Source organism: Muntiacus reevesi, chromosome 1 (assembly GCF_963930625.1).
Source record: "Muntiacus reevesi chromosome 1, mMunRee1.1, whole genome shotgun sequence".
NCBI lineage: Eukaryota > Metazoa > Chordata > Mammalia > Artiodactyla > Cervidae > Muntiacus > Muntiacus reevesi.
In genome coordinates this window covers 114,610,489-114,635,115 of record NC_089249.1, presented here as the reverse complement: position 1 = coordinate 114,635,115, position 24,627 = coordinate 114,610,489, and the positions used below count along the sequence as shown (strand labels likewise).

General features: G+C 39.6%; 1 protein-coding gene across 3 annotated transcripts in view; it reads right to left on the bottom strand.

Moving 5' to 3' along the window:
• Positions 1 to 1,908: 1,908 nt before the first annotated feature.
• The window catches only part of LOC136149213 (guanylate-binding protein 6-like), a 210,476-nt gene continuing 187,757 nt past the window's right edge, over positions 1,909 to 24,627 (bottom strand). For all 3 annotated transcript variants that reach the window (XM_065909300.1, XM_065909310.1, XM_065909317.1), the window contains 10 exons: positions 22,858 to 23,066; positions 21,935 to 22,062; positions 20,157 to 20,266; positions 19,765 to 19,961; positions 10,242 to 10,487; positions 8,662 to 8,942; positions 7,755 to 7,967; positions 6,735 to 6,837; positions 6,204 to 6,397; positions 1,909 to 5,288 (listed from right to left, as the gene is read on the bottom strand). In XM_065909300.1, the coding sequence (XP_065765372.1) occupies positions 5,064 to 5,288; positions 6,204 to 6,397; positions 6,735 to 6,837; positions 7,755 to 7,967; positions 8,662 to 8,942; positions 10,242 to 10,487; positions 19,765 to 19,961; positions 20,157 to 20,266; positions 21,935 to 22,062; positions 22,858 to 23,047 (1,887 nt within the window). In that variant the 5' untranslated portion in view covers positions 23,048 to 23,066 and the 3' untranslated portion in view covers positions 1,909 to 5,063. The remainder of the gene's footprint in view (positions 5,289 to 6,203; positions 6,398 to 6,734; positions 6,838 to 7,754; positions 7,968 to 8,661; positions 8,943 to 10,241; positions 10,488 to 19,764; positions 19,962 to 20,156; positions 20,267 to 21,934; positions 22,063 to 22,857; positions 23,067 to 24,627) is intronic.

Here is a 24,627-nt window from a genome sequence, read left to right as displayed (position 1 = left end):
CACATTCAGTGCAACATAAGACTATTGGACATAAAAACAGTGGTCAGGGAATAGGATCATATTGATGAAGTAAAAGAATTCCATTCAAATAACAACGCTGAGTATCGAAAGCACCTTTCCAAGGAAAGAGATACTAGGAAAAACATTCTAGAGTTGATATACCAGTTGCCATCAGTAATAGAAACAGACACCACTTCAATTTGTTTAAACATAATAAATTTGTACAAGTGATACAGGAGAGATCAAAGATAGAACCCTGGGGGCTAAGTAATTGCAGTAAGAAACAACATCCTGGGCTACACAGAAACAAGAGACTGATACTAATGCCAAAACTGATAAAGATGCTGGTACTGATGTCCAGAGGCCTGGGCCTCAAGCAGAAAGTGATGCCTCACAGGCCTCTGTTGAGGGAGTTAGAGCGACAGAGATGCACCTCCTCCCAGACCCTACGTGAGGAGCACAGGATGCAGAGACCTCAAACTGTCCCTTCCTCCTCACTCACAGTTTTCATCCAGTGCCTCATATCTTGGCTACACCTAGTAGGCAGGCAGGGGGAAGGAGGAATGTGTGTAGTGCTGAGCTGAAATTTCCACAGCGGTGGAGAGCAGCAGGAGGAACAGAACAGACCTTAGAGCAAACAGTCCAAGACCAGCAACGATAATTTCTCCAGACACTGGTGTTAAAGAGATAAAGGGAACTTATTAATTTAAAAAGGACTGGAAAAGACTCATGAGCTCATTTTAGCTATGTTAAATGTTCCATCACTCAGACCTGAGATGGAAAATCACTTTGAATATCTACCTAAGGTCAGAAACCTTTGTCCTAACCTCTCTCTGGGATTCCAGAGTTACGGTTCAGAGCTATAACATTCAAACCTTGTTCTGTGAGAAACCTTGCACATTTTTCCTATCAAGACCTTTGCATCAATCCATTAACATAATCCTACTTGAGATCTTGTCTGTATGTTCTTTCCATCAGATGGAAAAACACAACACTCTCTGCAAACACCTTTACTATTTTGACCATACGTAATGGTCAATAATGGATATTGATTATCCCTTGAAATGATAAAGAAATGTTACACTTATTTATTCAGCCAATCATTCATCTATTTACTCATTCTTTCAATCATCATGTATCCTGGGTTTTATTATGCTTTAACGCAGGGAGGAGCTAAGATGGTGGAGGAAGAGGACGGGGAGACCCCTCTCTCCCCTACAAATTCATCGAAAGAACATTTGAACACTGAGCAAACTCCACAAAACAACTTCTGATCGCTAGCAGAGGACATCAGGCGCCCAGAAAAGCAACCTATTATGCTTTAACGTTATCTTATTTGCTCCTTAGGATTCAGTAATGCACGATTATATTCTCAGACAAGAAAGACTAGATTGAAATCACACTTAAAGAAGGACTATTTGGTTTCTACTCTGAGTCTTAATCACTATCCAGATATAGATACATATATATGTGTGTGTGTGTGTGTGTGTGTGTGTACATATATGTGTACACACATTCACAACATTTATTACTACCTAGTGACTTAGCAGCAGCAGCAGCAACTACCTAAATATTCCCATAATATTATGTAAGGTCCATACAGGGTATAATCTGCATGAAAACAATATCTTTGCCTTTCTCTCTTCAGATAATCCAGAACAATGGCAGGTAGGGCATAAGAATTTAGCAAACAGTGTAAATAATTAGAACTAAATATTCCTTAATAAGTATTAGAACAAGTGTATGAATAAATTGTTAACTACTTTTGAAAGTTTTTTCTTTTTTTAAATGATCAATACGAGTTGGTTTTGTTATTTTTTATTGAAAGGAAATGAAAACACTATTTCACAGAGATGTCTGTACTCTCATGTTTATTGCACTATTAATCACAACAGCCAAGATATAAAAACAACCTAAACACCAATCAAAAGATGAATGAACAAAAAAGAAGTGATACGTGTACACAACAAAGTGTTATTCAGCCATGAGGAAAGGGGATATTCTGCCATTTGCGACAATACAGATGAGCACATTATGCTAAGTGAGATGTCAGACTAAGAAAGACACGTACTGTATGATGTCACTTATGTGACTTGACTAAAAATGTCAAGACTTCTTTTTGTTCTTCAATTTGGGATGTCTCTGGTCTAAGGGAATAGAACACTTTGCTTAATTCAAGTTCTTAATGGGAAAAGATATACAAGTATTTCAATAGAATAATTTGCCTTTCCGCTAAACCCTACCATTTTTTGGCCACATACTCTTTACTAAACAGTTTCTTCCTTAAAAGGCAAAGTCATTCTTTCTTCTGAACACTTGAAGACACAGTTATAGTAGATAAAGTCATTTAAAATCTCCAGTGGAGATGTGTTAACATCCTTGCAGAGGCACAGAGATTGTGATACACAGAGGAGGTCACAGAGGAGGAGACTGTGCCAGATAAGTTTCTTTTATTCTGCTAGCCTTTAAATCAACTTAGAGCTCTTAATCTAGTGTGTGAAATCCAAATTATCTATTCCTTCAGGCCTTTGTTCTTTTATCTATTCCTTCAGTTTTTTATCTTTTATCTATTCCTTCAGTGTTCATGGAATTCTGGCAATTGATAACCATCATGCATGTGTCAGCATTTTGTGTTTCCAGCAGATTCTTATGCAGTATACTCTGTGCCTAAACATACTCCATGAAGATGTGCAGAAAAGTAGGTAATGGTTTCTGTCCTCAGATGAACTTTACTTTCATTTGAAAACAAACACTAGACAAAATTTGTTGCATTGCACCTGGGCCAGCACTGCATTTATTACCAGATCCCGCGTGCCTCTACTTTAACAGGGACACTGTGAAGTCTTTTCAGGATCTGGGTATCACTGCAAATTTGGATCCTGATTCTAAGAGTCCTCAGAACATTCAGGCATCCCCATTCCCTAGCACACAGGTACCTAGTAAATTTCCAGAGGTCCTCTAGAAGGGGAATGGGAAAATCATTATCATATAACCTTGTTCTAGAGTTGCAGGATCGTTTCTCTTGAGATCTTGCTCTCCTCTCCAGGTGATAAGTTCATTATCTGAAATTGGTTTAGATCAAGGCTGCAGACTTTCTTTTCATCGAGGCTACTCTCAGCCTCCTGATAAACATCCTTGATTCCATTTGATTGCTTCTTCCACATCTATTTTGACTCTAGTCATCCTGTTCTATTTGCCATATTCAGAATTTTCTCTGGTCAGGTCCTGCTGGCTCCCACTCTAGCCATGTTGTGGATGAAATGCTAGTGTTCTCCAAAATTCATGTCCCAATGTGCTTGGAAGTGGGGCTTTGGGGAGGAAATTAGGTAATCAGTGTGGGGCCTTTTTGAGTCTGATTAATGCCCTTATAAAAAAGAAAAATGAGGCATTCCTTCTCTCACTCTTCCAAAACTGTGAGGACACAATAGGAAAGTTGCCATCTGTGAAGCTGCAAGAAGACACTTAAAAACAACCCAGCAGTGCTGACACACGCTTTTGGACTTACAGCCTCCAGAACTGGGAGTAATAAACATTTGTAGTCTAAGCCATCCAGCCTGTGTTAATTTGTTATAGAGCCTGAGCTAAGACAAACCATGATTCTCATCACTATCATTGTGGGTACTTGACTTTTGATGTTTAAATACCAACACCTGGCTTCCATGTATCAACATCTAACAGCCCCAGTGCTGTCAGGGCATCCAGTTCTTCATGGCACATCCCTCCTTCTACTCTTGCCTGCAGCAGAGAGCCACCAGTGAACTTTCAGGCATGACGGGATTCCTCTCACCAGGGCATATTCCTAATGTTTAGTAATTTTCTTCCAACATCTTACAAATGTACTTCATAGGAAGTAAAGGCAAAGAGTCAGAGACAACTTGGTGTGTCCAACTGCCACTAAAGTTTCCTCTAGCTGATATATCAAGGGGTAACAGGAAAGTTTATACCTTATATTTGAAGCAAATGTAAGGGATTAAAAACCAAACCAAGATGAAAACAAAACTAGGATGCAAATTCTATGCCTTCTAGTGTTTTGCTCCAACTCATTGAACAAGCTAATATTTCTAGAAACAATGAACACTTTTATCATTTAACAGTCAATTTCAAATTCCATTTATTATCATTTTTAGTATTATACTTTATGCTTTTTTGTTATTTGAGAAATGACAATAAAGCTTTATAGAAATGAAAAGATAGATGACATAATGAAAACCACGTGTTTTTTTTAACACCCTTAACATCAAGCTGTCCCTCCCCAGCAGAAATCAATGATATCAGTTCAAGAGACATTCCATGTGTCCATATAAATGAGTGCACATAATAACTGCAGTTTTTGGTGAACAGATAATGCAAACTGTTTTCTATCTCAGTTTTTTTTTTGTTCTACAATATATCTTCAAGCTTTTTCTATATTTATGCGGATAGACTTTCATTGTCGATTTTTTTACTGACTACATAGTATTCCAGTATATGTACATGCAAAATATATATTATTAATACCAACTATATAGATAGACACTTAAGTAGTTTTCAGTCTTTTGCCATTAAAAGAGATGCCTCAATGGACCTCTTGTATGTTTATGTGTATAAAGCAGTAGTAGTGTTAGTTGCTCGATCATGTCCAGCTCTTTGAGACCCCATGGACTATAGGCCACCAGCCTCCTTTGTTCATGGGATTTTCCAGGCAAGAATACTGGAGTGGGTTGCCATTCCCTTCTCCAGAGAATCTTGCTGACCCAGGGATTGAACCTGGGTTTCCTGCATTGAAGGCAAATTCTTTACCGTCTGAGCTAGAGGGAAGCGATATATGTGTATATGTGTGTTGTGTGTGTGTGTGTGTGTGTGTGTGTGTGTGTGATTTTGCACACATATATTTCTTAAAAGTGGAGATGCTGTATCAAAATGTCTATGCATTTATTCTGTCTAATGTGGGCCAGGCATTGACACTTTTAGTAACCACTTTTTATATTTAAAGCCTTGCTAAATGAAAGTGAAAAGCATTCACACCAAACATAGGGCAGAGCATATACATATATTATATATCTCTAATTTCTTTAAAAGAAGATCTACTTTTTAAATAGGGAGCTCACGCCACTCACAATCTGACCAAGAAGTTTGCCTGGAGCACACAATACTGAAGCAATCTCTTTGCCAAATTTGTCCAAGACTAGTGCAACCCAGGAAGTATTACTATCATTAGTATTATCAATCATATTTCTCAAATGATTTATCTCTGCACTCATACTCTCAGATTTCTGTCTAAATCCTTCTTTAAGTAGAGCTTCCTGGGCCTAAAAAAAAAAAAAAAAAAAGAGTGAGGAGAGGAGTAAAAACTTTTAAATTCCCTTTTTTCTCAAGGATTACATTTTCTCAAACTTTAAAACTTCATCAAACCATCTGTTTTATTCCTAAAATTGTTCTCTCGTACTCAATCATGGAAGGAGAATTTTGTAAACAGAATATCTACCAGTTTTGACCTGAACATTAAGAGAAACTGTAGTTTACAGTCTTACTACTACTCATACACCATTGTATTTAGCCCGTGAAGCTAAGCCTGACGTGAGGACAAATACATGTTCTAGGCAAAAGATGCCAGGTGTGATTGCACTAAGTCTCGGCCCCACTAAGGATGGTACAGTCACCCAAATCATGGACATCTGTTCTAAACACACCCAGATGGACAGTGAGAGAATTTCCCTTTTGCCACACAATAGCTTGGGTATCCACACCTGGAGACAATGCAGCAGTTTAGAAGCTGTCCCTGCCCTGTGTTTTTTAAGTCTGGGCATTGCTTATAGTTCTATGTCAGCATAGATAGGGCCTTTGGGTGGGAGCAGGGTAACTGGCAGTGACTCTCACAAAGCAAACCAGTTAAATACATGTGGTTGAAATATCCACTTAACCAAGCCTCATGAGATCATTTTAAAACTCCCCAAATTTTATAATAGGGTTTATAAATAAAAACCCTATTTATATTCTCTGCTGGCTTGCAGAGGCCCTACGCCTCTTAAAGTCTCCAGAGTCTACTTACAGAATAGCACTCAAAGGCTTTGGAAGGATGCAAAGGTTTTGGGGTTTTAATGAATCACAAGCAGTAAGCGGTAATGATGCTTCCCTCCATGGTCTTGCTGTAACCTTCGCCCATCCCTTCCTGAGGTCCCAGGGTAGCGACCATCGAGCACGAATAAGGTCACAGCCTGACTTACCTTCAGCTTATGCTCCAACATCATAGTCTGCTCTCTCAGTATGTTTTCTCTTTCCCTCGCCAGCTTCTCTGTCAGCTGGGCTATGTTTTCCTGGAGACTCCTCTGTTGCGCCTCCATCTCCTGCTGCTGCTCTTGCAGTTTCTGTCTTAGCAGCTCCCGTTCCTTCTCCGCTGTCTCATTCCTGGCCCGCTCCTCTGCCCCAGGAAGGTTTTAGAGAGGGAAGAAAATTAGATAAGGATTGATCTCTACCCTCCTCACCTCAGAGATAAAATACAGTTGGAAAGGGAGGTGGGAAATCTCTGAATTCTTGCCTTGTCCACATCACCAAGAGCACATTCCAGAATGTGATGGGAGTCTGGCTGATGTCTAACCCCGTTGTGATTGCACAATTCCTTTTACTGTTTTCAGATGTAGCAGAGTTGTTCCGCAGACAGCGAGGAAGCTCCTTGTACCAGGGTATTAGTCTCACACCTGTCAGAGGGCACTGCCCACGTCTTCCCATTCCCCTGTGAGCCAAGCCCTACCCCGTACCTGCTACAGCCTTCTCCCCATCAGTGAGGGCTTTATCTGCCTGCAGGATGGATTTCTCGACTGCCACCTGTGACTGCAGAAAGTTCTGGAGGACCTCATTTTCCTGAGGAACCAAGAAGGAACACAGAACTTAGATTTCCACTGGGGAGATTAGTGCAAAAACAATCACATCCACATAATTTTTCTTCATGTATAAAACTCCACAGTAGTTCTCTACACGTCTAAGCTCCTTAGAGTGACCTGTCTTCCTCCCGTCTCCCTCCCAGTGCTACTTCCTTCTAGCCATTCCAGGCTCCAGCCAGTCAGAACTATCTTCAGTTCTACAAACCTAAGATCTCTGGAATTTTTATATATTTGTCTTCCCAGTGTGAAATATTGCCTGTGAACTGCGCTGCTGTTTCCCTCTGCTACTTGCTGGCTAAAACTTAAGGCAACTTTGTTTAACCTGCTAAGCCTCTCAGTTCAGATCTTTAAGATGATGACAAAAAGCATAGATGCATCTTAATGTCATTTGAAGGATTAAAGAGTCTAAGGAAAGATCCAGGAATCCTATTCCTGGGCATATACTCCAGGAAAACCAAAATTTGGAAAGACACATGTACCCCAATGTTCATTGCAGCACTATTTACAATAACCAGTCATGGAAGCAACCTAAATGTCCATCAACAGAGGAATAGATAAAAAAGATGTAGTATATACATAAATGGAATATCACTCAGCCATAAAAAAGAGCAAATTAATGTCATTTGCAGCAATATGAATGAACCTAGAGACTATCAAACTGTGTGAAGTAAGTTAGACACAGAAAGCAAATATCATATGATATCGCTTACATGTGGAGTCTAACAAAAAGCTACAGATGTAGTTATTAATAAATTTCATATAGTGAATCTTAAGACCTAAATCTTTCATGATATCCCCGTGTTCTCTTATTACCCACACCTGGTGTTTTGCTCTCAGATTTTCAAGAGACGCTCTGCACTCTCTTCTGTAGGCTCCCCATGCCCCCTTGTTCCTCACCTTCACTCCTTTCCTGGGCACTTGGCGATAGTCCTGTTGTAGCCTTTCCATCGCTTTCCTGTAGAGTTTGTGCCCTCCAGGAACAGAGAAAGCACCTGCTGATATGCTTTCCATTAGGGCTTTGGAATGCTTGTCAAGTTTAGCCTGGCAGTATTTGATAGATGTCTCTTCATTCTGCAGCACGAAACCCTCCTTCTTATTCTTTATGACTTCCTGCAAGGGAAATATAGAGAGATGTCACCAGAAAAATGAAAAAGAGGAGATAAAATTTCAAAGAATCTAGTAGAAGGATTGGTCTAACTGCTGTCCTTATGAGAAAAGCATTTTTTTTTAATCAAATAAAAAAAGCAATCACAAGACCTGATCTATCACAACCCTGAAAACTCTCTGATAGAGCAGAGGAAATTTTCTCAGCCTCCCTTCAGGTTCTTCATCTGAAATGTTGGAGTTGCATTATCTCTTCTCTGTGGTTCTTTGCAGTTGCAACATTCAGTAATTCTATTTTCCATGATATAGCAAGGAGCAACCTAAGTTGAAAATGGCTTGGAATAAGAGTCTGATTAGAAAAATTTTAGTTCCTGATCATAAGAGTGTGTTCAAAGAAAAAGAAATCAACTTAAGAATGACTTGTATATGTGCTCTGGACAGCACTGGAATCTGCAGAAGTATTTACTTCAAAAGGATATCTATACTCGTTTTACAGCAGAGATGAAAGACATTTCCAGATAAACTTCCCAAGATTTGGTAGAAAAAAGAGGAAAATGCAGTCCTTTGAAACTCTATCCCTCATGTGAACACAGACTACTTCATCCTTGAGTTAGGGATGAGCCATGGGGACCACAAGGGCACTGCTAGGCTTCATTATTCAAGGGGATGGGGGAAAAAGGTAAATACAAAGACAAATTACCACAAGACTCCTCTGGAATTCCTGATCTTTGTCCTTGAAGGAGCTCTCCATGAAGATGGCAATGGCTTCCTTCTCACAGGCTGCGTGCACCTCCAGCAGCTCCTGGAGCGTGTCTGTGGGGAGGCTCAGTCGCTGGGTCATCTGCTCACTGTAGTGGTCAGCTGCCTTCTGCACAGCTGCTGAGTTCTCCAGCTGGGCCAGAGTTGTCACTGCGTTCTCCAAACAAGGTACAGCTCCGGTATTGATGGTATCCACATAGGTCACAACCAGAGTCCTCAGTCCTGAATAAGTCAGGACATTTAAGGATAAATATTAAGTTATCAATAAATAGGCACCAAGATTCTGAGACTACATTTTCAAAGACACACATGCTCACACACACACACACACCATACCCCCTTCTACTATCACTACCTTCATTTTCTTACTGACTCTTTATTTTTATGGTTTTCAAGCTCCCAGGGCAGAAAAAATTGAAAAATCTACCTCTATGTAACAAACTAGGAGACATCTGAAATACTAAAAGCAAAATAGATTGCATAAGTATTAAGATGAGACAGGGTATATCGGATTATATTTACTCACAATTCTGAGGCTTCGAATGGATTTTTCAGTGATTTATGGACTAGTATTTATTTTTGGTCCTCTCTAATCTTCCAAAAAATTAAAAGACACTTGAAATTAAAAGATACTTGCTCCTTGGAAGAAAAGCTATGACCAACATAGACAGCATATTAAAAAGCAGAGACATTACTTTGCCAACAAATAACTGTCTACTCAAAGCTATGGTTTTTCCAATAGTCATATATGAATGTGAGTGTTGGACCATAAAAAAAACCGAGCGCCAAAGAATTGATGCTTTTGAACTGTGGTGTTGGAGAAGACTCTTGAGAGTCCCTTGGACTGCAAGGAGATCAAACTAGTCAATCCTAAATGAAATTAGCCCTGAATATTCATTGGAAGGACTGATACTGGAGCTGAAGCTCCAGTACTTTGGCCACCTGATGGAAAGAACTGACTCATTTGAAAAGACCCTGATGCTGGGAAAGATAGAAGGCAGGAAGAGAAGGGGATGACAGAAGATGAGATGGTTGGATGGCATTACCGACTCGATGGACATGAGTTTGAGCAAACTCCAGGAGTTGGTGATGGACAGGGAAGCCTGGTATACTGCAGTCCATGGGGTAGCAAAGAGTCAGACATGACTGAGCGATTGAGCTGAACTGAACTGAATCTTCCAAAATACCTTTTGTATTCTACTTGCAAAGAACACTTACTATATAGGACTTCAGAAAATGGAAGATTCTGTTTTTATACCCTGATAGTGAGTTTTTTCTCAGTAGAGGAATTTTTCAGATACGTGGAAGCCACAGATTTCAGTGACAGAACTTGCCATTTAAGGAAGGGATTTGTAAATTCCCCAAAGTAAGATAATTATGAAGCATACATATTTCTTCATGGAATATGAGTGTTTGTAAAAGCCAAATTCCGTATAGACTCAAACAAAAATACTGGAAAACACATTATATAAAATATTCAGCAGACATCAACCCCCATGGAATCAGGAAAAAGAGACTCACGATTCCCAGTGACCGTGATCCCCTCTTTGAGGGTCTTGACTTTTGCATTGGTGAAGATGTAAGAACAGAAATTCTTTGTTTGTCTTAGGAATTTAGGATCCAGTTGGTCTTCAGACACATTCTCAATATTGTATAGGAGTTCTTTCTTATTTGTTGGCCAGTCAAACACAAAACACTTCCGTGTTGGAAAGAAATGCCTGATACACTCTCTGGGTAGATTGGATGTTCTGGCTTTGGGATTCCTGCCTGAAGGACAGAAAAACAGATTAGAGTGGGAAGACTTTTGAAACAGGGGAACTCATGGTGTTCAGGACAGGGATTTGTGTTTCTTTGTTGTCTTCTATGCTAATAGCTTATTTAACATAAATACTCAGCACTTCCTTGCACATAAAACTTACACCATTGATATAACTCTGGAGAAAAATTTAGGATGACATCTGATTCAGTAAAAAAAACCTAAAACTGATGTCTGCAGACCTGCATGCTATAGAGCCGTTGTCTCTTAGATTTTTACTGAACTAATGCGTAAAGGATGAAAGTTCAAATGTAAATTTTAGCTCTACTTAGTATCATGTAGGAATTGAGCTGTGAGACCAAGAAGAAGAGCCATAAACAAGGGTTAAGGGACAATATTTGAAATATTGGGAATGACACTGATTATTTCAGGAAAACGATTTTGATGCTAAAAAATACTTGGTACAGAGTTAGATAATTTTTAGAAAAAGCCTCTGAAGGGTAAATGTAACTAAAATGCAATTTTAAGATGTCACCACTAATCAATCAACTCTTTGACAAAAGCTATTATGTTTGATCTGATGGTTGGCCTCTTCTGACTAGACAATTTCTCAATAGATATTTTGAGAAAGCATAAATAGAGAAATTAAAGCAAGAATGAGCAAATGAGAATTGATATCTCTCTCAAGGTTTCATCAGATATATCCACTATAAATGTAGCCCATTAAAATAAGTCATTAATTTATAATTAAAGCACGGGTAAGTATATGAAAATTAGGAAAAAGCTGGGATGAAGAAGGTAAAATGAATGTTCTAAAAATTATCAAAAATATTGAAAAGGCATAAATTGAAAAGACACACACTTCATCAGGTTTATTTAGAACATTGAGTCATTTTTTACATGATATTCCCAGGTGGTACTAGTGGTAAAGAACCTGACTGCCAATGCAGGACACATAAGAGATGTGGGTTTGATCCCTGGGTCGGGAAGATCCCCTGGAGGAGGACGTGGTAACCCACTCCAGAATTCTTCCCTGGACAATCCCATGGGCAGAGGAGCCTGAAGGGCTACAGTTCATAGAGTCACAGAGTCAGACAACTTAGCCGAACACATAACTATACAGGATTAGGAAGATCCCTCTTTGAGAATAAAATCTACCTATGTGAAATGCATTTTATTTTTAAATTAGATAGACGTTTCATTATAATTTCATGCCTAACAAGTATCTGGTCAGCTGTTTTCCTTAACAAAGAAAAGCAGAAGCCAAAATAGGGAACACAAGCATCCAGTCTTTAGAAAGCTTTAGCACCCATTGTAATCTGGATGCTAATTTACAAATGGTATACAAAATCAACTGGTTTTGAATAATTTCACTTTACCTTACACTTTACTTTTCTTAAGTGAACTTCAATTCCAGCAGCTAGAGCTTTGCAACCCACTTTCCAGCCACGATTCCTACAAACTTTACTCTAGTCTCAAGTACAAATGCAAACCTGTAGTGGGAATTCCTAATAATGTACTTTCACAGCCTTGAAAAAATCCACATAAATAGCACCTCGAAAAACAGCATATATTAAGACACTGTATTAATGATTATCTTTCATGTTTTTCTTAAGAATAATCTCCTTGTTACAAACCCCAAGGCCAGACCCAGAAGGGAATATGACTGGCATCATGAAAGCATAGACCTTAGAAACACTGGGTAGGTGTCAGGCATGAACACTGTCTATGCACTTGCTGACTGTTCCCAAGACTAGTCCAAAAGGAAACTGCCTGGGGTAAAAACAAGGAGATCTGGACTATGTCAGTGTAGTGTCTTGGGAAAGATAAGATCAAAAATAATCTTGTAGTCTGCAATTAGGAATAAAAGCTGCACTCAGAGTGGACTCTGCACCTCAGTCCAATAGAGGTTGCATGTCCCCTGATTAATTGCACTAGATTTCATGTTTTGTCTTCATTCTTGTTGCTCACTCCCAGACCATTAGGACAACAATTGGCACCTAATGTGGGACTGGAGTGAAAGACTTCTAGGAGCGAAAGTGAAATTACAGTGACACAAAACCTGGGAGAGTTGAGAGGCCTCTGAAAATTCCTGCTGGTAAATCTTCAAACATTTAATCAGGGTTAAAATGGTAAAACTCAGCAGTGGCCACAGGACTGGAAAAGGTCAGTTTTCATTCCAATCCCAAAGAAAGGCAATGTCAAAGAATGCTCAAACTACCGCACAATTGCACTCATCTCATATACTAGTAAAGTAAGGCCCAAAATTCTCCAAGCCAGGCTTCAAAATATGCGAACCATGAACTTCCAGATGTCCAAGTTGAATTTAGAAAAGGCAGAGGAACCAGAGATCAAATTGCCAACATCTGCTGGATCATCAAAAAATCAAGAGACTTCCAGAAAAACATCTATTTCTGCTTTATTGATTATGCTAAAGCCTTTGACTGTGTGGATCACAATGAACTGTGGAAAAATCTGAAAGAGATGGGAATACCAGACCATCTGACCTGCCTCTTGAGAAATTTGTATGCGGGTCAGGAAGCAACAGTTAGGACTGGACATGGAACAACAGACAGGTTCCAAATAGGGAGATGAGTACATCAAGGCTGTATATTATCACCCTGCTTATTTAACTTCTATGCAGAGTACATCATGAGAAACACTGGGCTGGATGAAGCACAAGCTGGAATCAAGATTGCCAGAAGAAATATCAATAACCTCAGATATGCAGATGACACCACCCTTATGGCAGAAAATGAAGAAAAACTAAAGAGCCTCTTGATGAAAGTGAAAGAGGAGAGTGAAAAAGTTGGCTTAAAGCTCAAAATTTAGAAAACTAAGATCATGGCATCTGGTCCCATCACTTCATGGCAAATAGATGGGGAAACAGTGGAAACAGTGGCTGACTTTATTTTGGGGAGCTCCAAAATCACTGCAGATGGTGACTGCAGCTATGAAATTAAAAGACACTTGCTCCTTGGAAGGTAAGTTATGACCAACCTAGACAGCATATTAAAAAGCTGAGACTTTACTTTGCCAACAATGGTCTGTCTAGTCAAGGCTATGGTTTTTCCAGTAGTCACTTATGGGTGTGAGAGATGGACTCTAAAGAAAGCTGAAGCACCAAAGGATTGATGCTTTTGAACTATGGTGTTAGAGAAGACTCTTGAGAGTCCCTTGGACTGCAAGGAGATCCAACCTGTCAATCCTAAAGGAAATCAGTCCTGAATATTCATTGGAAGGACTGATCCTGAAGCTGAAACTCCAATACTTTGGCCACCTGATGGGAGAAGCTGACTCATTTGAAAAGACCATGATTCTAGGAAAGATGGAGGGCAGGAGGAGAAGGGGATGACAGTGGATGAGATGGTTGGATGGCATCACCGACTCAATGGACATGAGTTTGAGTAAACTGTGGGAGTTGGTGATGGACAGGGAGGCCTGGTGTGCTGCAGTCCATGGGGTGGCAAAGAGTCAGACAAGACTGAGCAACTGAACTAACTGAAAATGGGAAATGTTGAGAGTGTAGAATACCATCACCCATATATTTGTTTATTAAGACAGCTCTTGAAAATGGGAGGAGCTTCTTTTAGTGAAGGGGAATTATTAGAATTGTTGCTAGCAGTGGATAAATATTGCTGCTGGTTCCCATCAATAGGGACCTTGGATTTAAAAGTCTGGGGAAAGATTGGAGCCAAGTTTAAAAAAGAACATGCAAAAGGAACTCCTCTCCCTATTTCTGTTTGGAGTATGTGGGCATTAAGTCAGTACTGGAACATTTGCAGACTTCTGATTCTTTTGATGAAAATGATGATAATTCTCTTGAAAAACCTCAAAGTTCAGAGTATGTGGAGTCTGAGGGAAAGGGCAAGACTTCTGCAAAACCTGCTCCTTCGGTTCCCAAGGAAGATGATTAGGGATTTTTTCCTCTGTCTCCTCCCCCTTGTCCTCTAAATCAGTATAGTGAGGACAGTCACCAAATTATGTTCAATCAATGTTATATACCAGGATTTGGACTGGGCAAAAATCAACAAGGAAGAATTTATCCTTTGACTACTCAAGGCTTCAAACCGTTCTTTTTTCACTAGTGGCCTCTTCTATTAATCTTCCTCCACCCACACCTCTTAATTGGAAAACAGATCAACCTGTGTGGATAGAGCAGTGGCCCCTAAAACAAACAAACAAAAAAAATGGAGGCTTTACATGAATTAGTTAATGAACAACTTAACAAGAGACATATTATTGAGTCCTTTAGCCCTTGGAATTCTCCAGTGTTCATTATACAAAAGAAGTCTGGGGAAAAAAAAAAAAAGAAATCTGGTAAACGGGGAATGCTTACTGATCTGAGAGCTGTTAATGCTGTTATTGTTCCAATGGGTGCTTTGCAGCCTGGTCTACCTAATCCTAGTAGAATTCTAAGAAATTTGCATTTGTTTGCTATTGATCTCAGAGATTGTTTTTTCACTATTCTTTTACATCCTGATGGTAAACCTGGATTTGCCTTTTCATTTCCTTCCATTAATTTAAAGAAGCCACATAAAAGATTCCAATGGACTGTATTACCTCAAGATATGCTTAACAGTCCCACTATTTGTCAAAATTTTGTAGCCAAGGCTTTACATCCAGTGCGACAGCAATTCCCTCATGTATATATTATTCATTATATGGATGATATACTATGTGCCTTACCAGAAATTTACAGCCTACAGGAATGTTTTTAAGTCTAAAGGAATGCTTGGAATGTTCTGGCTTCTATATAGTTCCTGATAAATTACAATACACTGAACCTTTTCAGTACTCAGGAAATAAAGTCACCCGTACTGCAATCACACCAAAAAATGCAGATACGCAGAGACTCAATTAAAACTTTAAATGACTTACAAAAATTACTAGAAGATGTTAACTGGATTCGGTCTAAGTTAGGGATTCCAACTTATTCTTTATTCCATTTATTCTATTAAGAAAAAATCCAGAGCTTAATAGCTCCCAACAACAAATTCCTGAGGCTGAGAAAAAACTAGCAATTATAGAATAAGCTGTACAAAACTGCCAAATAGACAGAATAGACCCTTTAGAACCTCTTCAGTTGTTTGTCTTCCCTACCCTCATTCCCCTACTGGGTTGACTGTGCAAACTCCTTTAAGAGTTGAATGGATAGTCTTAGCTAATTCACAAACAAAATCCATTATTCTTCACTTAGATATGGTAGCAAATATAATTCTAAAAGGAAGAGAGTGTTCAACAGCTTCCTGGACATGATCCCCGCCTTATTTGTACTACACCAACCTCCAAGGAATTAAAACATTCTCTTCAAAATTCATTATCCATTATCTTGGCAACAAGCTTTAGCTGTCCAGTATGTTGGACATATTGGCAACCACTATCCTGATTTGCCTATCTTGCAGTTTTTAAAACAAACAAGATGGATTTTGCCTAGAATTACTAGTGTCAAGCCCATTCCCTCCTCTCCTCTCAATTTTACAGGTGGCACTAGGTGAGGGAAAGCAGGATATACAGGCACGTTTATGCTAGTAATTGAAATACCTGGATATTCTGCACAACAAGCAAAAATTCTAGCTATTATACACATATCCCAAAATATTCCCCAAGCAATTAATATCTTATCTGATTCTCAATATTCTGTACATGTCACTAAACATATAGAAACAGCAAGTATTAAGGATACTATCCCAACCACATTGTATACACTTTTTACAAATTTACAACAGGTGATTAGACACTGACAGTTTCCATTCTACGTTACTCATATTCGGGCTCATACTATTTTACCAGGGCCTTTAACAGAAGGAAACACTCCTGATGCCCTTTTATTTCCAGCGGCATCAGCCTTTCATGACCTGACACATGGTAATTCAAAATATTGAAAAACCAAGTTCCACATCACTTGGGCTCAAGCTAAACAGATTGTGAGGACTTGTCCTACATGTCAGACTGTTGCGATAACCATGTCTCCAACAGAAACTGGGGGAATTAATCCCCATGGCCTGAGGTCAAATCAGATCTGGCAGATGGACGTAACTCATGTTCCATCCTTTGGAAAGCTTGCCTATGTACATGTCACAGTTGATATTAACTCTAAATTTATCTGGGCAACTGCTTGCTCTGGAGAATCTACAAGACATGTTATTTCACATTTATGTAGCTGCTTTGCTACTATGGGCCTCCCACAAAATATAAAAACAGACAATGGCCCGGCTTACACTAGTTCTGCTTTTAGGGATTTTTTAAAGGCTTGGTCTATAAAACATCATACAGGAATTCCCTATAATCCCCAAGGACAAGCTATTGTAGAACAAGCTAACAGATCTCGTAAAGAAATGTTACAAAAATAAAAAGGGGAAGATGGAATGTCACTTCCACCATAGCAAAAATTATATAAAGCATTATTTACTTAAAATGTTTTGCATCAAGATAAAGATTTCATTGCAGCAGAACAACATTTTATAAAGGAACAAAAAGAAATTCACCCCAAACACCTGTTTGGTGGCATGATCCAGTAACACACTCATGGCATAGGGGAATCTGATAGCCTGGGGAAGGGGTTTCACTTGTGTTCCGCCAGGTGATTCAGAAACACTCATTTGGATTCCCTCACGTCATCTGAAACCGTATCATGAGGGAACTCCCACGGAAGAGACGCTTCGCATGGGACGGAGAGCCCTCAGTCACGAGTTTCAAAAGCCTGAGTCTGAAACAGACAAAGATAACGATTCCCCTCCCATCAACACATCAGAACAAGATCCCCACCTACTTGGGGACAAATTAGAAGGTTAACACTGAAATCACAGGAGATCTTAGAAAATGAAGGGAAAGCTGTCACTCCTAACAATCTGGGTGTTGCCATGTTTGCTCTTATCACCACCGCAGTGAGTATACCCCTAGCAACAGCTGAATCTAAAAATTATACTTATTGGGCATGTGTACCTAACCCCCCCATTACAAAAACCTGTTGATTGGGGGATTCTATGATCCCCATTGATGTTAATGATTCTTCCTGGATACCAGGACCTGAAGATACATGCCTTCTTCTTTTTAAACAAGAGAAAGGGACTCCCTTCAGTGCTGCTTATGGGTATGAATCCTGGCCAATTTGTGTAGGACCAGGTACAGGATGTTTTAAATTATCTGTGCAAAGCTGGTGTCCACTAATTCTTTAAATAGCAACTATACTAAGATTTAGCTGCATCTTCTCTCTGGCCTGAGTTTTGCTTATAACAACTCAGAACCCAACAGTGACACCAAATCAGACAGACCTTTATGCGAGCATCTCAAGCTACAGACTGAAAAACAAGATAGTATTCAGTGGAATAATTGTCGTGGAACTGAGGGAGTAATTTTGATTAATGGTTCCTATGGAATTGTATGGGACTGGTCCCCTAAGGGGTAGGCAGTCTCTAATTGCTCTCTTCAAAATCAGTCCTGCAATCCTCACAAAAGGCTGTGTTGGAAGCTGCATAAAGTCTTTCACCATACTATTACCACTCATTTAGATCATCCAATTATATGGCATGGTAGTGGCATGTCTCCCCCCTTTCCACAATTGGATCAAGGAATAGGGCAACTAGAGATTTGGAAATTGGCTTTAAGTCTTAAAAAATTCCAAATTTGGGATGGATGTTATTCCGATAAAACTAATTATTCCTTGACATTTAATACCAGTGCAAACTGGACATTTTGTATTCAGGCTTGTGTGAGAGATCCTTATGTGCTCTTGAAAAGAACAATTTCTATCAATGAAAGTGTACAAGAACTTTCTTGCCAGGATTGCAAATTATATACTTGCTTAAATTCTTCACTTTATAATTCTAATCACTCATTTGTTATATGAAGGAGATGGGAAATATGGCTTCCAATAAATCACACCAGACCTTGGGAAGGCTCTTCTGAAACACATCCTCTTTTAAAAGTTATAAAGAAAGTACTACAATATTCCAAAATATTTATTGGACTCCTTATGGCAGCTATTATGGGACTTACGGCCATAGCCACGATAGCAGTGATGGCCGGGGTGGCTGGCACTGCATCAAACTATATAAACAACTACATTTGTACAGCAGTGGCACCAAAATGCAAGTTCTGCCTGGGGAAGTCAAACCCACATAGACCAAGAAATTAATGAATGATTGATTGATTTAGAAAATGCAGTTCTCCAACTAGGGGACGAAGTACAAAATTTTATCTTTTTTTTTTTTTTTTTTTAATATTATTTTATTAGTTGGAGGCCAATCACTTTACAACATTTCAGTGGGTTTTGTCATACATTGACAAATAGAAACTCATCTTAAGTGTGATTGGAATATCTCATCATTTTGTGTCATACCTCATAAGTATAATCAAACTGCATATACTTGGGACCGATTATCTAAACATTTGAGAGGACACATTCATAATAATCTATCCTTAGACGTTTAACAGTTACAGGCTACTATTTCTAATATGCAGAATGCTCACTTACAATTACTCCCAGAAACTGATTTATTTGAAGAAATTGAGGAAAGCTTACATAAACTTAACCCCATGATGTGGATTAAAACTTTAGGAGGAGGATTGCTTGGTACTATATCAGGATGTAAATTTTTAACTGTTTTGTGTCTAGTCCTCAGATGCATGAGAAAAACCATCCGAGAACTGATGAAAAAGCAAGTTGCTCGGACGGCATATCTACTCCTGCAAAAACAAAAAGCAGGAGATGTAGTGGGAATTCCTAATAATGTACTTTCACAGCCTTGAGAAATTCCACAGAAAGAGCACCTGGAAAAATAGCATATAATAAGAAACTGTGTTAATGGTTATCTTTCATATTTTTCTTAAGAATAATCTCCTTATTACAAACCCCAAGGCCAGACCCAGAAGGGAATATGACTGGCATCATGAAAGCAGAGACCTTGGAACACCAGGTCGGTGTCAGGCATGAACGCTGCCTGTGCACTTGCTGATTGTTCCCAAGACAAGTCCAAAAGGGAATGGCCTGGGGTAAAAACAAGGAGATCTGGACTATGTCAGTGTAGCGTCTTGGAAAAGATAAGATCAAAAATAGTCTTGTAGTCTGCAATTAGGAATAAAAGCTGGACTCAGAGTGGACTCTGCACCTCAGTCCCATAGAGGCTGCTTGTCCCCTGACCCATCGCACCAGATTTCACGTTCTGTCTTCATTCTTGTCGCTCGCTCCTGGACCATTAGGGCAACACAACCCCAGAGATGATAGACAGTGTTTAGTAAATTCCACCCTCCATTGGACCATCCACTCCCCGAGGCATGCTCTAATACCTGGAATCAGCTTCAAGGCATTCTCCAGGTACTGATCTTCTGTGACAGGGTGACCGTTTAACTTCAGCTCCAGGGTGAAATCCCGAACAGCCCAGATAAAGTCTGGAAAGAAACTCACAAACTCTGTGGAATCTTCTACTCCATCAGGTCTTGGAGAGGACTTGGCCTGGATAAGTTCTGTGAGCTCTGTCACATAGCTAGGACTTGGTTAAAGAAAAGCAACCGTCTCCACACAATTCCTACATTTCCTAATTAAAAAGTATTATCATCACTCTCTTTGGCCCTGGGTCCCCTCTGCTCCACCAAACGCAACTAAATTACAAGGAAGGAGAAATGACTCTATCATTTTCATCAAATTTGGTGAAACTTAGAGGTTGTTTCTGGAAGGATACTACAGCTGTTCCAGGGCCTGGTGGTTGATGGTGCTGGTGCTATTGTAGACAAAGGTGCTACATAGAAGCACAGCCAGGGCAAAGATCCACGAGTCATTCTTAGGGTCACCCTAGAAATCACATTTCAACCAGAGGTTTAGGAGTTTACTCCTAAATTAAAAATTCAATCATCCATTGATTCTATCATGCTTTCATGTATTATTTCAGTTAACATACTCACCATGCATAGACACTATTTGAAGACAGACGCAAATACAGATATCAGCTTCGACAACTACAAAGACATTTTTTATGTTTGTGATTTTTTCATATATAAAGTGATTCTAATCTTCGTAAGACTTTCTTTTCCCTCAATGGATGAAGGAAATAACATATACATAAAAACTAGTACAGTACTTGGTATGTAACTATGTATTCAATGATGAGTGTTAGTACTTCTTCGTTCCACATGTATTTATTAATCATAGCTCATATAAAATCGACAAGAGTTGGCACAACTGGGTTTTTTAATTATATTCAATCAGTAAATATCTGCAAAAGTTACTCAATACTCTCCCACTCCTCTTAGATTTCAAAAAGCAATGTTAAAAATGACAATTATCCCTTTCAGGACGCCTATTTCAAATAAGCGACAAACATCCATAACAATTAATGCAGCAAAGATGACAGTACCTATAGAAAACTGACATCTTAGTAATGTATATAAGCAGTGAAACTTATATAGCTATAACATTAAATTAAAATTTATGTCTGTAAAGGAGGAGCTGAGCTATGAAAGTTGGAGACAGAATGTGACATTAAAGCTTCCTCGAAGTCTTGAACTGAGTATTAAAGAATTGATAAAACATGGACTTCAAGAAATGAAAGTGACCCCATAGACAGAAGCACTCACAGAGGCAAAATTAGAGATGGGAGAATACTGGGGTCTTATAATTGAAATAGAGTTATTTCATTTGACTGGAGCAAGAATGAAGGACTTATTCCCCTAGCTGTTGGGAGTGCCATTGAAAGAGTCTTCAGGTATCAGTCCTATTAATTAGAAAGGCTCCCAAAGTAACTTTTCAATAATTTACTAGCACCATTGTCCCAAGTCAGAGCAACTCAAAAGGACCATTCTTACCCAGAGCTCCCAGGGAACTAACAGGAGTTGGTGATTGCAGTGTAGTTCAACTCCCTCCTCTCACCAACCTGCTTCTTTACCAATCACCCTTTATTAAATCTGACTGCACATATGTGGTCTTTGAGAACAAGACCTTTACTTTGGTCAGTGATATCTACCTATCTGGGCTTCCCTAGTGGCTCAGTTGGTAAAGAATCCACCTGTAATGCAGGAGACTCGAATTTGATCCCTGGGTCAGGGAAGATCCCCTGGAGAAGGAAATGGTAATGCACTTCAGTATTCTTGCCTGGGAAATCCCATGGACAGAGGAGCCTGGTGGGCTACAGTCTGTGGGGTCACAAGAGTCAGACACAACTTAGCAACTAAACCACCAACACAATCTACCTTATTAAGTCCAAAGGCCTAGAATTCAGCTGTTCAAAAACTATTAAAAGAAAGCAAGTCATCCATGCAGTGCCAAGAAATAAAATATTTTATTTAATATATATCTAATAACTTTTCCTAGAAGTGGAATTTAAACAAACCATAGTTTGCCTCATTTACTATAGTTGACTTCTGGATTTTACAAATAGACTACAGCAGCTAAAGTTCTATGATCATCAAGCAATAAGGAGAAAACCCAGAATAGAAAGGATTTATCTGTGACCTTCCACCTCACCTTTTCCACATCCCCCAAGCCCTCAGTGTCCAGAAGGACCAGAGTGTGGTTTGGCTTGGAGGGGTGGGGCACACACCACATCCAGATGCCCTTGGTTTCAGACTGCACTGTGGAGCCCAGAGGGAAACCTGCAAAGGGAGGGGAGAAAGCAATATTCAATCACAGCAGATAATCTAAGCCGCCAAGGGGTTACGAAGTCAGACTTACTAGAATGCGAGTACCTTAGTACACATGATGGTGCTGTCTCTATCTCACCAAGAATGCCCTACTTTGCGTGTTCTCTGTTTCAAGGAGAAGGGGATATTAATTGCGATAATGATACCAAGCAAGTGTTCAGCATGGAGACAAAGAGGTATCCATGAATCACATAAAACAGAGGTTATGGCTAACTGTAACAAGAGCATTTTGAAAGAATGGTGAGTTTCAAAAGTAGAGAAGTGGATTACAGTGAGATATGGGCATGGGAAAAAAAGTAGAAAAAAGAAATTGAGATTGTATTTTTTCCAGAAAAAATTATTTTTTAAAAACTGGGAGAGTTTGAGAGGTTTTAGCCACAATAGGATATGAGATCCAGGAAGAATTTTTTAAGATGATAGATAATGAAACATCTGTATATGTTGCTGAGAATATTCAATAAAAATGTTTTGAAAGTGAGAAGACAACTGCAAGAGCACTGTATTTAATCAGGTAGGATAAGGTAGGATTTTTGCATATGTTGAAGAAATTTTGCTTTACAGGAATAAAACAAAGAACATGATAACAGATCACAATAAGGTAGTGCTTTAGTGGTGAGAATTAGAAATGGAAGATTGGCTTATTCAGAGGAATTTGTTTCTCCCTTCACATGACCAGGGAAGAAAACTAAGAAACTAAGATGTCAGCTAGAATCAAACAACTGGACTCTAACCAAGTACTACACTCACCACGGTTCTGTCCTGCAAGACGGTTCATCAGGTAGGATTTGCCGGTACGATACAGTCCTACAATGGCCACCACCACCACTGGCTGAGAAATCTTCTCAAGAATCTGTAGAGCTTTCTGGTTCACTGACAGAATCTCATTGTCATTTTCCACCAGACAAATGGGGTCCATCATGTTGGGTCCAGATGCCATGGCAACCTAAAAGAGCTTTCTAGTAGAAATAAGATTACAGGCAGAGTTATACAAGGCATCTGTCAACTTCAACTTCCGTAGACTTCTGTACTTTCCATGAGACAAAAGGTAACCTAGAATTAGCATACTACAGAGGTTTTCCTCCATCATTCCCTCAAATCTCTGATGATATTTTTAATGAAACACAAACTATTATCACTATCTATGATTTTACTTCAATAATAATAATAATAAAATTCAAGTTATTGTTACCATGCACAGAAGGCCTACCACATACCAAGCCCCAATCCTAAAGGAAATCAATCCTGAATATACATTGGAAGGACCAATGCTGAAGCTGATGCAAAGAGCTGACTCACTGCAAAAGACCCTGATCCTGGGAAAGATTGAAGGCGGGAGGAGAAGGGGATGACAGAGGATGAGATGGTTGGATGGCATCACTGATTCAATGGATATGAGTTTGAGCAAACTCCAGGAGATGGTGAAGGACAGGGAAGCCTGGCATGCTGCAGTCCATGGGGTTCCAAAGAGTCAGACATGACCTAGCGACTGAAAAATGAACAATGAACAATGATACATAAAATACATGCTTGATGCTGTTTAGTTGCTCAGTTGTGTCCGACTCCTTGTGACCCCATGAACCATAGCCCACTAAGTTCTTCTGTCTGTGGAATTTTCCAGACAAGAATACTGGAACACGTTGCCATTTCCTACTCCAGGGGATCTTCCCAATTCAGAGATTGAACCCCCTGTCTCCTGCATCTCCTGCATTGGCAGGCCAATTCTGTACCACTAGGCCACCTGGTATGTGGCTACAAGCCCACATAAAGCATAAACCCAGCTAAGTTCATATTTCAAAGAACCAACCAGCTATTTGAGACTTGGAACATTCAGCCTCATTACCCAACCTCTGGGGATCACAGAAGAGCTGAAAGTTGAGTAATCATCAATGACCATTGATTTAATCAACCATAGCTATTTAATGAGGCCTCTATTTAAAAAATTGGAAAAAAAAACAAAGCTAACTAAAAGGGTTCAGAGAGTTTCTGGCTTGATGAACATGGAGATGACCAAAGATATCATGTCCAGAGGGAGCATGGGAACTCCATACACCTTTCTTGCTGCTGCTGCTAAGTCGCTTCAGTTGTGTCCAACTCTGTGTGACCCCACAGACAGCAGCCCACCAGCCTCCTCTGTCCCTGGGACTCTCCAGGCAAGAGTACTGGAGTGGGTTGCCATTTCCTTCTCCTACCTCTTTCTTACCTTTATGCATTTCTTCTCTCTTGCTCTTCCTGGGTTGTATTCCCCCCCCCCCTTTTTTTTTTAATAAATCAGTAACCTAGCAAGCAAACTATTTTTCCAGATTTCTGTAAAGCATCCTAGCAAATTATTGAACCTGAAGAGGAGATTGTGGGAACCTCCACTGTATAGCCAGTTAGAAGCTCAAGTGACAACCTACACTTGCAATTTGTGTCTGAATTGGGGGACAGGAAGATCCCCTGGAGAAGGAAATGACAACCCATTCCAGTATTCTTGCCTGGAGAATCCCGTGGACAGAGGAACCTGGTGGGCTACAGTCC